The 11,844-nt window shown below is 51.2% G+C and overlaps 1 protein-coding gene across 2 annotated transcripts in view; it reads right to left on the bottom strand.

The window, feature by feature from the left end:
- Nucleotides 1-11,844, bottom strand: part of PBX3 (PBX homeobox 3) — a 115,242-nt gene that overhangs the window by 5,677 nt on the left and 97,721 nt on the right. For both annotated transcript variants that reach the window (XM_075170866.1, XM_075170867.1), the window contains exons 4-6: nucleotides 10,351-10,541; nucleotides 7,938-8,073; nucleotides 1,169-1,334 (exon numbers count right to left, since the gene is read on the bottom strand). In XM_075170866.1, the coding sequence (XP_075026967.1) occupies nucleotides 1,169-1,334; nucleotides 7,938-8,073; nucleotides 10,351-10,541 (493 nt within the window). The remainder of the gene's footprint in view (nucleotides 1-1,168; nucleotides 1,335-7,937; nucleotides 8,074-10,350; nucleotides 10,542-11,844) is intronic.

Here is an 11,844-nt window from a genome sequence, read left to right as displayed (position 1 = left end):
GCAGCGCACAGCAGAGGGAAAGCTGCTGGCCCCGGCGCAGGGCGAGCTCGGGCCGCCGGCCCCCCGCCCACTGGCTCGGCGCGTCCCGGCGCAGGCTGCCGGGTCTCGCCACCGCACCGGCTGCCGCCCGGAGCGCTACGCTGGGAAAGCCTGGAAGGCCCCTGTGAGCCGGGTCAGCTTTTCCCTCTGGAAGAGCAGCCTGTACAACAACAGGTTTTCATGTCAAGGGCCTTCCTTCGGTGGATCGCTTCATCGTGAGATGCTATCACCAAACACTCGGAGAAAAACTCATTTTGAGTCTGTGCTTAATGTCTCCTTCAAAAGGAAATGGCTGGTAATTTCTAATTAGCTGATTTATGACCGTCAGAGGAGGAACCTTTTTCTTTCTTTCTTTTGATTAAGGTTTTTTCTTTTCCCCATGGATCTTTATAGCCTTTAAAAGTTGTCTACTACTAAGTCGCAGCAAAACTTCACTGTAAATAGTGTCAAACACATCTGTGCTTCGTGGAAACCTTTGCCTCTGGAGCCCAAAAACGCAACTTCCTCTTTAAACACTCCCCCTACTAATTTAATGCTTAGATTTGCAAAATGTCAACAACACACTAGCGAGACAATTTTTAAATACTGCAGAAGACCATGCGGTAGAGCAACTCCAAAATAAAAGTTGCATCCTTAGATTTCTATACATAATGTCAACTCCGTTTCAAGCAACCCAGGGTTTAAATTCTAATTAGCGCATGCTAAAATATTCCTCTATTTTGTTCTTATCTTGACAATAAATTTAACAGTTCTACAAAAACAGTCTTGGAGCTCTGCCTCATTTTATATTATTCTCATTGAATGAGAAAAAGCTTATATATCTACGAAAACAAAGAAGCTGCCAGAAGCCCGAGCCAGGCAGACGTTACCGCTGTGGGAATTACATGGGTCCCCATAAGGCCGCGGGAGCTTCGCCGCCGAAGCCGCTGGGACCACCTACGGCAGTGCTCAGCCCTTGTAGTGGTCCAGCCTGGAGGTCCATGGGCTTGGTACCACTGCCCGTGCCACGATTAGGTCTGCTAGGGAGCTGCAGCCTTCTCAGCCCGACCGAACTCACTAGGGCGCCATCGAGGGTCTTCCTTTACGGACTGCCCTTCAGGACGCTTTAACGCACGAGCCGGGTACGTACCAGAGTTTGGTGTGGTGGGGGAGTTTGTCTGGTTGTTCTGGACGGCCGCAGCCACGGCGTGTGCTGCGGTCACAGCCGTCTTTGCTGCGTAGAGATTGGCTTCTTCCTGGAACTTCCCAATGTTCTTCTTGTACCTGATTCTCTTATTGCCAAACCAGTTGGACACCTGCAGTGGGGAGAGGGGGGAAGAGTGAAGGACACAAAGCGCTTGACCCGGCAAAGCACGATCACTTTGAGATGTCATATTTGGCCCAGCAAACACACGTACCCCAGCCCCCAACCCCTATCTGCCGGGTACTCCAGTTAACTAAGCAGTAACGAGGATCAGTTAAATATTACTATGGCTAAGAGCGTGATCTGGCTCTGCTTCTCTGTTGGCAAAGGTGCACAAGGGGTGACTCTTTGATGACGACACAAATCCTGGCGCTTGCTGTAGCATTTAGTACAGCATTGTCTGCTACTACTATGAGCCATTTATCAATGAAATCAGTGCGAGACCCCAAAAGCTGCTGAAGGGGGACCAAAGTCCGGTTGAGTGAGGGCGAGTGGGCAGTGAGAGCAATTGTTCTTTATTTTTGGGCTGGAACAACCTTGGCAGCCCGCTCACAGAATCACGTTTGGTTGGCTGAAAATGAAAGGAATCATATAAATCAATGATGGCTGAAAAGTCACTTTGTCATCTTCCTTTGAAGATACTGTACTGAAGCCAAGATGGCTCACGGGGCACTGACTATTAACCCACACAGAGGTCACGGCTGCAGCCGCTCAGAAAAGTTCATACAGTCTTTCTCAGTGGCTTTGTTTAACTTCAGCTGCTATAACAGAGCTCCTAAATAACAAACCCAGTTTGTAACACAGACGGCCAAGGCTGCCGAGACGAAAAAGCATCTGCAACAACACAAAGGTAAAGGGGAGGGGACAGTAATAACACAAGTGGTTAGCGGCCATCCCTGCAGCGAGGAACCCCGCCGTGCGGCGAGGCAGGGGCTGGGGTCCCGTGCTCCCCGGGGCCCCTGCAGCCCCACGGCTGCGCCCCACCACGAGCCGCGGCAGCTCTGCAGCACCTCTCGCACCCCTGTGCTGCATCACGGCGCCCAGCAAGGCACCCCGCTGCCGGGAGGAGACAAATCCTGCTCTATTTTATGTAGCTACAGCTTTTGTTTAAACACAATTAATGAAAAGCCTCTAGCTTTTAACGGTAATACGAACGGTACCTTATACATTCTGTTCCCTAGATAATACTTCACCGTATTCTATATATTGCACTTAATATTACCTTGTCAGTCAGAGAAGCAATAATACATTAATGAAACCTCGCAAATAATTATTGTGGACAATCAGATTATGCTTTATTAACAGTTTCATAATTGAGGAATCTCTGTACATCAACTGTATTGTCCATGGATGTGTGCGAGACCCCTCTGTTTATGCACGCCCCTGGACCAATCAAACAACAGCCATCACTAATAAAGGTTTATTTAATTCTCACAGTAAAATTTTAATATCACCAGCAGCCTGGGGAAGCCTCAACGAGTGGATTTGCTTGACATCAGATCGTTTCTATTCCGCTAGTCCCAATACTTCTTAATCTTTAATATCAAGGCAATTAAAATTAATGGCCACTCATCCAGAGCCACTGTGGGCAGTGTTTCCTTGACATCAATTGTTTGATGGGATTACCTAGAGGTTAAACTAACAAGCAAGGTTTAATTGGAAGCAATGAGAGGAGCAGTGATCGTACGTTATGTTTAACCCGCATACCACATCTAAATGAATATCCAGAAATGTTAAACTATTTCTGGGATTAAAGCCCGCGCCCCGCGCACCGGCAGAGCGCGGTGTCTGGGGCTGCCGCAGCTGCCCCGAGAAACCACAGCATCCCTCTGGGGTAGGGCAGTCACCGCCCAGGTCCCTTTGCCTCCCGGCCCAAGGACTCTTTGCTTTCCCGTGAAACACATCAGCGAGGGGCTGCAGCAGAGCGTGCCACGGCCCAGGGACGCGCAGGGGCTCCGGCCGCAGCCAGGCGTGCACGGCTGACACGGGCGGCTGGATGCATCCGGGACGGGGCCAGGGCACCGCTCGAGCAAAGGCTGTGCCAGGCAGGATTTAGGCTGGATTTACCGCTGTGACATTTTTCCTGTGGGGCTGTGCTGGCTGCCTGCAGCTTCCTCAGCCTGCCCGGAGCACGTCTCGCCCTGCCCTCGCCGCTGGCACCGGCACCATCCCAGGGGAGGGCCGGGGTGCTGGTGCTGGGCTGCCCCCGCGGTCAGCACTGGGACGGGAGGAGCCGCGGTGCCCTGGCTCCTCACCCAGCCCCACGCTCACCCTAAAAATGAAAGTTGTCTCCATCGTGAGCTGCTTCACAACACATTTTTCATTAAAACAAACTATCTCTTCACATAAAAAACCAATGAACATCTTTCTCCTCCTGATCATTGAAGGCCAATTAATTAATTGGGCTTAATTGTATATTACATTTCAAACAATACTGTTGCACTTATTTATCATGTTAATTGCAATGTTAAATAAAAAGACAATAAATTATTACTTAAATCATCAAGATGCTTAATGTGGGATTTGGGATGGGGCAGGCCTGCCTCATGTCTCTGCACTGGCTGATTTCATGGGATAAATCAGCGCTCGTTCTGCAAAAGACGCAGCTGACACGAGAGCATCACTGCTGAAATTAGTGAACTACATATTTATGGATCACGGAAATCTTTCCATTGCGTTTCCAAGTGTTTGTAGCATGCTACACTACACTACCACACCTAATCAAATGGCACAAAATAGAAAATTTTGAAAATCAATGCGGCACAATTATGGTACGTGATCTAAAACCAAGATTTTTACCTCTAGAAAGTATTTAAGCTTGCATCTTTTTTTTTCCTTGCTTCCCATATGAAGTCAAGGGGTAAGAGCCTATACATCCATAGCTCTCCCTATCAATCTGCTTTCAGAAACAAACAGATTCAGAAGAAGTAGGGGCAGGAGGGGTGTTGCAAACCAGCTTCTGCATTCTTTCTTTAAAAGAATTTTAAATATATTCCCTTGTCAAGCACATCCTTCTTTTGTTTGAAGCAGTGAAAAATTTTATTGCTGTAATCCACTGACACGCTTTCAGCAATGACTATGCCCTTTCTATAGCCCACATGATAGACTGATAGTTGTTCATGACACCCTGAAAGAGGCTCATCTGCAAAAGTATAAAACATCAGCCTCGCAGCCATGGTAAGGGGAGAACAGATGATACAGTTTATCTCCCTCGAACACGTGCTGATCCGGTAGCTCTAAATTACAGCCGACGATGTTCTCTGTTAAGGACATTTTTTTTCCCTAGAATTACCTTTTCCATACTCTTAAAAAGGAAATTGTGTGAGGTGTTCATCTTAATAAATAGTTTGTCTTTATGCTTTTCTTGAAAAACCTTCTCTACGTATTATTTTAAACGCTGATATCAAAACTGAAACCATCTATCTCCCATCTGCAACTAAATGATTCTGGGAGACAATTTTCTTTGCAGCTCAATAAAGTGCTATGGCAGCAAGATTTCCAGTGAGCTGCTTAATCTGGGGGGAGGACGACCCAAAACACTCACTAATTAAGTGTTTGAGGGAGAAAATGTTCTGCCATGAATCTGCCCCCAGCATTTACAAGGCACTGACAGTACAAGAAAGAAACACCTTGGATCATCGTTAGGAGAGGCTACAGGAGAAGCCTGGCTCAGCCAGGAAAAGGACAAAGCCTCTTCATCAGACATGAACCACAATCTCCAGGCATTTGGAAACCATCCGTTAACTTTTTTGGGTTTTTTTCCCCTCTTCATTTCCCAGCTTTTTGCACCTCTGGGGCGTTTGTAGCACGGGAGGTAAATAGGGCACGGTGCCAGGCAGGGCGACTTCTGAGAGACTCCTGGCCAAGGCTGGAAATATGTGTGCTCTGAGATTTTTCATAAAAGCCTTGTGCAAGGTGTAGCTCAGTCACTCGCTTGGATGCCATTGCTTATCCCATGCGATGCTGCTCCTGCCAGTATTTTAAATGACTGCTCAATTCACCCCGATTTCTGGATTGCATCCTCTGACTTCTGTTGCCAACCACCTGAGCAGTGTGCACTGGGCTATTTTACAGTGCTTGCTCTGAGCTTTTCTGCTAGATGGCCTCAAAAATCTATACATTTTTCAGTACACAGAAAGACAACTCCAGCCCAGTTTGACCTAGTAAATACCAACTAACCCTGCAGTCCTGCCGTGCAGCCTTTGGAGGTGCCTTTGAAAATCAAAGATTAGGATATCCATAGTATTCACATTTTCTAGCTGTGACAGCAGATCTATCAGGAACTTAAGCAACCAGCTGATCACAGGCACTCCCTCTCTCACATACATGCTCCTCTCCCATTAGATGATACATTGGCCCGTTTTCAGGCTTTCCCATCATCCGGCGCTTTTCCTAGCCTTTATAGTATCTTGCCAGACAGAAGCTCCAGCCATGGCCCCAAACCTGCATCTCTGGCAGCTAGTGCCCAGGTTGCGCGGTCAGTGCTGCCCTTGCTCCAGGCTGCAAAGCTCAGGCTGCTGTATGTGGTGCTCCAGAGGACGCAATGCAGCGCTTGCCCAGACTTCCTAATGGATTCAAGAAACAACTAATTCATGCTCATATCAAATATTAAAGAGACAAACCTATATTCAAGTCACAGGCTCACTGCTGCTGCTACATTTTTGGACCATCTGCCTGCCTTTTATTTCATTCTACAACATATACATTAAATCTTATCAAACAACCAATTAAGAATGAAATCAGATCTATTAGCACTAGAAGCAATCAGTTATGGCTTCTCAAATGTTCCATCTCATTTTCTTCAGTCACTTCAGCCTTATCTAGATCTAGCTTTTTATCTGTCCACTCTGCGGGATCACTAACTCCTCCTCTGCCAGGCACAATTCACGTCTGCTGGGCAGACAGAAAACATCTCCTCAGCAGGTCTGTTGTGCTCTCTACCGTGTAATCTCTCCCAATTACATTTTGCCAGCAGAGCTGAAGAACTTTTGGTTTCTCCAAGTTGGTGTTGATGGTGTTGCCTCTCCTAACTACACAGCAGGCTACCTGGGCTCATGTGGGAAGATTTTTGGACACCACTTACTGGAGGAATTGCTATAAACCATCTCATGCCAAGAGGACTGAAACCAGCAACAAGCCCTAGGGCTGCAGACCAAGATGCCCAGGTACTAGTGTGCTCTCAGGCTGTTTAGCTGGTTCCAGGCATCCACGGCAGACACAGGGATGCCTGTGGGCACAGGAGAGCTGCCCAGTGGCCGTCTCGGCTGCCCCTGTACCTGCCAGGGCTGCAGTCGCTCGCGTGATGCCAACAGTGATGAAGGAGCGATATAAGTGGGAACGAGTTTGGTGCTGAATCTCTTCCAAAAAATTCCTGCTCATCACCACAGCTGCTCGTAAGTGGACTGGGAGAAACTGTCCCCATCTCCAGGGACACGCACTTCCCACCCACTCGGAGCACTGTACGTGCTGCGTTACGAGGAACAAGAAGGAGAGAGCAAGGCACACACGTCTCTGCTGGCCTCTCATGTCACAGGGCAGTTTTGCTAGGGTTTGTACTGAGGGTGCATCCAAAGTCAATTAAGTAATATCAAATTTGGGGGAGCTTAGAGGCCTTTCATTTGAAAGTCTTCAATAAAGTGCCTGAATTTTTCATGCATTCAATGGAGACCTATAAAGTAAATCTCAACTCAGGTCTTAATTATAAAGCTAAAGGTTGCATTGCTAATAATGCCAATACTGCAGCCTGCAATCATTAATAGTTAACACATTCGCCGCAGGCATTGTTCCTCTAAAGGACCTGAAATATTGATAAGCGGAGCTGATGGAGCCAGCAGGAGATGGCACACTGGCCCTTGCAACAGGCAATGGGGTGGCTGGAGAACTTGGAAACCGCTGCTGAGCTTTCCCTGCCACCCAAGTGCCACCTTCCCCAAGCTGTATGAGCCAGACTCATTTGGTTTTCTATCAAACGTACAGCCCACAAGAAATGCAAAGTGTTGTTTTGCTTTTGAAGCTATCTGGTGAAAGAAAGGTGAAGGAAAGCTCGATGGAGCGGTGCCGTCGGCCTGAACATCGCTGCAAGACACCAGTCCAGAGCTGTAAATGTACTTTGGCCTATACAGAAAGCAGCCGTAGCCAAGGAGAGTGCGCATTTCTGATTAGGGAGATGCTGGTTTTCTTGCATTAACTTAACTTCACAGTAACACCTGTTATACGTGATAAAATGAGCAAATCTGCTTCTACATTTTTGCTACAGAGAAACCACTCATGTCACTTCAGGGTACAAGGAGGCTGAATTTCTGGCTGGCTTAGAAAAACAACTTCAAGCAATCAAAGAAATTCTGACTATAGAGATAGATTATATGTTTGTCAATAAACTGGCCTTCCCCCAAAATAACGGTAAATTGTAAGGAATTCATAAGAGACAGTAAGGCTCAGCTAGGAATCTTACTGACTGCACAGAGAGAAAGCTGACGTAAAGTAGGGTGCTAACCTTATATCCTTTTTATTTTTATGTTCATCTTTCTACGCACAACCCTGGCCACCCGCAGGCACGCTGCCTTTCCTGCGGAGCTTAGTCATGTTCCACCACCCTGCTGAACTTTATCATGGTCAATAATGGAAATTTGAAGGGATTACGAAGGTGCATTGGGCAGGGACCTGCTCCATATCGCACACCTCTGTCACAAGCACATCCCAGAGCCCAGCTGCTTACCTGCGATACCGTGATGCTGCATTTCTTTGCCAGCTCTTCTTTGGCTTCTTCACTGGGGTAGGGGTTACTGAGGTGGGAGTAAAAATACTCGTTCAAGATTTCTGTGGCTTGTTTACTGAAGTTACGCCTTTTCCGTCTGAAATGAGAAAAGAAAACCACAGCTGTTCTTCCAGATGCAGACAGGTCTGTGGCAGGGTCAGCTGGGGTGGAAGCGACCCTTGTTTCACATGCACATGCTGCAGCACACAGCAACATGGCAGCACCATCTCAGTACCCCTGATCTCTTCGGGGCTGCCCTCCATCGGGGCTGGGCTCTGCCCTGACGCCATGCGGAGGGGACAGCAGGCTGCAACACCCACATTCTTACATCCAGCCCTGCAAGGGTCTGGACGCTGCTTCTGGCTTCACGACATCCACCTCCACCTGGGGTTTCATCCCCTGGGCGCACAGGCCACGCTGCGTGCTGCGGCAGAAAACGTGATGAAGCGAAAGGCGAGGCAGGGCGCTGAGCTGGGCAGCCTGCCTGCAGCACCTCCGCGCCCGAGTATGCAACCCAACCTGAAGCTCCCGGCTGTTAAATCGCTCGGTGCTGACAGCAGCCTAACGAACCTCCTTCCCTTTAGCAGCAGGTCAGCTGGGGCTTCTGCACAGGTGTCTGGGGTGAGCGCAGCGGAAAAGGACAGGGCAGCCTCACTGCCGTGTCCTTACGTGGCACTCATTGAGCTAATTGGCTTCTGTGAGCAAGCGGCTTTCGGGGCTTTGTGAGGGAGACCCATCTGTACACCCTCCTGCCGGGGGCTGAGCAGGGCCAGGCCCTCGCGCCGCGTGGGACAGGTACCGAGGTGTGCAGCCTCGCAGCACTGCCAGAAAGCAAAGCCCTTCCAAGCACGCCACCCGGCACGTGCTCCAGCCAGCCCAGCAGCGAGGCAGCGCCAGCCAGGGAGCGGCGCAGCCCCTCCGGCGCAGCAGGCAGCCGGCCCGCTGCTGCGCTCTCACCGCACAGGTTACAGCGGCAGCGCCCACACACCTGCGGTGCCTTCCCTCCGAGCTGAGCCGAGCCGCTCTCCTTCTCCCCAGAACATCCTCTCGAAAGCACTGGTTAAACATTTCCTTCAGAGCTCCCTTCCCCTCAGGGCTGGTTGCAATCAAACTGCCTGCGCCCCGGGCCAGCAGGCAGCCGAGCGGCAATCCCCAGCGCGCTCTTCCAGCAGTATCACGATGCTGCTAACTACGCTGTATCCTGGAGCAGGCAGACTCTCTCCCTAGAGCTATGTTTATCTCATTACTGTGCTTCCGCTCATTTTGCCTTATTTACCTTCCTCCTTTTTAAAGAAATCACTTTAAAATGTGCATCTGCAAGCTTTACCTTTTGCAGTTACTGGAGCTCTCCATAGACATTTCCTCCAACTGTTTGTAATTACCCTAATTTGCCACACCTGCCAGTGACCTCCTTGTTAATAAAATTATTTTGCTCTTGTTTAGCTCCTCACAGCTTTCAGGTGTGAAGCATGAGCTAGCTGCTGAAGGCAGGCTCTGCGTGGTGCCTGCTGCTCCTCCCTGCTCTGCCAGGCTCAGCTCCTGCTCTGCCGGGCTCTGCCAGCTGCCAGGGTCCTGCTCTGCGGATGGGAGCCCTGTGAAAGGGATGGGACTGGGGATCGATATCCCACCCATCAGGACTTCCAAACAAACCAGGCTGTGCCTATAAACCCCCTCCTAATTCCCATCTGCCTGCTTCCTCACTTTGGAGGCCGGCAGGCTGTGGGGACGTGCGCTGAGCTCCGGCAGCAACACGGGTGTCCAAGGGACACGTGTGCTGGCTGTGAGCGGTTCGGAAGGTGCTGCCTTCTCCCGCGCCCCAGTCAGGCAACAGCTTGTTGGGAGACGGGCCAGCAGATCTGGCTTTCGGAAGCATCGTCACCTTCTTACCTCGGGCGCACACAGCTGCCAACCCAGCGTCAGCCGCAGCCCGTGGGCACGTCCCTCCCAGAGAACTTGGCTCTTCCATTATGGGGTCAGTGTTTTGCAGGGCTGGCCTTGGGCTGTGAGACATTGGTACCGGCAGCTATTTAAATAACTGCCGGGGTGACAAAACAGCCCTTTGCATAAATCCTATGTGACTCCCATACGAGCCAGGTAAGCAAGCAAGCATAGGGTAAACAAGCCTAGTCTTTGCACTAAAATATGTAGAAAAGACATTGCTGTTTATGAAAGCCCTGTGCAGCAAACCCCCCTTTCACAGCAGCTGCTGGGTGAAGGACGAGGGCCCTGGCTGTTTGCTGGGGCAGAGCAGCCTCTCCCAGTGGGTCCCTGCCCACGCGGGGACACAGCTCCCAGCAGGGCCAGGCTCTGCCTGGGCTGCCTGCAACTGCCCCTTCCCCCCGAGAAAGAGCCGGGGGCACTCGCTCTGCCTTACCTGGCATCGAGGAACCTTGATCTTAAAATCATTACTGCTTCACAAGTACTTTGTTTGAGTTGCATCTGGATGGAGCTGAATTTTCGATGAATGATGCCCACCATCCTTTCAATCTCCTTGGGAGAAATGGGACGTGTCCGGCTCTGTTCTCTGAGAAGGTTCATCACATGTGTGGTAAATTCATTACATGCCTGCGAAGGAAGGAGAGGCTTAGAAATTTGTTTTGTGCCGTCCCACAAGGACACAAACTTGGGCCTGGCAGCTGGGGGCAGGGGCAGCGCCGGGGGGCTGGGGTCCCTCGCGCTGCCCCGTCCCCTCCACACACGCGCGGCCGTGGGAGCGGATCGCAGGCGCCCTGTCCATGAGAGCCGGGACTGTCCTGCGGCAGCCAGCAGAGCCGAGCGACCGCGGCACAGCTCCTTCCGCTCTTACCCCTTCCAGAGCAGGCTGCGTCCCCGGGCCCCAGCCAGACCACGGTGGAGAGGAGAGGTCGGGACCAGCACGTGTCATGGCTGCGGGCAGAAGGATGCGAGTGGGGACCAGCACGTGCTCAGCAGCCAAGTGAGCAAAAGCTGGGAAGGGCTGCCCGTCCCGCGCAGGCAGCAGGCAGGGTTAACGCCCCGCAGCAGGCGAGGAGCCCTAGACCTTTCTGAGGCGCCATGTGTGTCCCCTGTTTCAGCGAAGCCGTGCCCGAGCCTGGCCTGCGCCGCGCTGCCGAGGCGCGGGAGGAGGGGAGGCACGAGGAGCCATCAATTATCAGTCCCAGACTGTGCAGGCAAACGGACACGATGATATAAACTTCTCCAGGCTGCATCATCAACAGACGCCGCCTGATCCGAGCCTCCGCATGACCAGGCGGCTGTCACGCTGGCATCTCGGCTTCCCCCACGCAGGCTGGAAGCTGCCACGAACTCTGCTGATTTATGTCTCCCTTCTGTCTTTCAAAAACAAACCCCGGGACCACTGTTTGCTAGGCAGAGCTGCGTGGCAGCCACGCGGCTAATCCCTTCCCAGGGGCCAGCCTGGTATTGGAGCACATTTCAGGCACTAACCTACCCCCGTCCTGACGGAGCCCTGGGAAGAGGAGAGGGGCTGGGCGCTGTGCTGGCCGCCACAGGGTCCACGGGCAGCGCAAAGCCAACTGCTCTCTGCTCCCCGAACCCTTATCAGACGACGGTGGATGTATGCAAGGCTGACGCGCCTGTGGGAGGTCTGCGCGTTGGCTGCGCAAGGGCCAGCCATCATAACGCGCCGCTGGGCTGCAATCACGGCCAAATAAGGCCACAGGATTTCACTCTCATGCATCTAACGCAACAGCCGATGAGCACGATGCTCAGCGGCCAGTAAATCACACAGAGAAAACACTGCAAGTATCTCATCCAGACCCCATACGTTACGTATCTGACTCTAGCTCCCCTTTTTCCTCTAAAACCAGGGTGAAAAATATCTACGTAATTTGTCTGACAACTACATTTTCAGGGATTGTCCTGCATT

The sequence above is a fragment of the Calonectris borealis genome, chromosome 21 (genome assembly GCF_964195595.1).
Source record: "Calonectris borealis chromosome 21, bCalBor7.hap1.2, whole genome shotgun sequence".
Taxonomy (NCBI): Eukaryota; Metazoa; Chordata; class Aves; order Procellariiformes; family Procellariidae; genus Calonectris; species Calonectris borealis.
The sequence above is the reverse complement of the archived record's forward strand: the minus strand, read 5'-3'. Positions and strand labels throughout refer to the sequence as shown.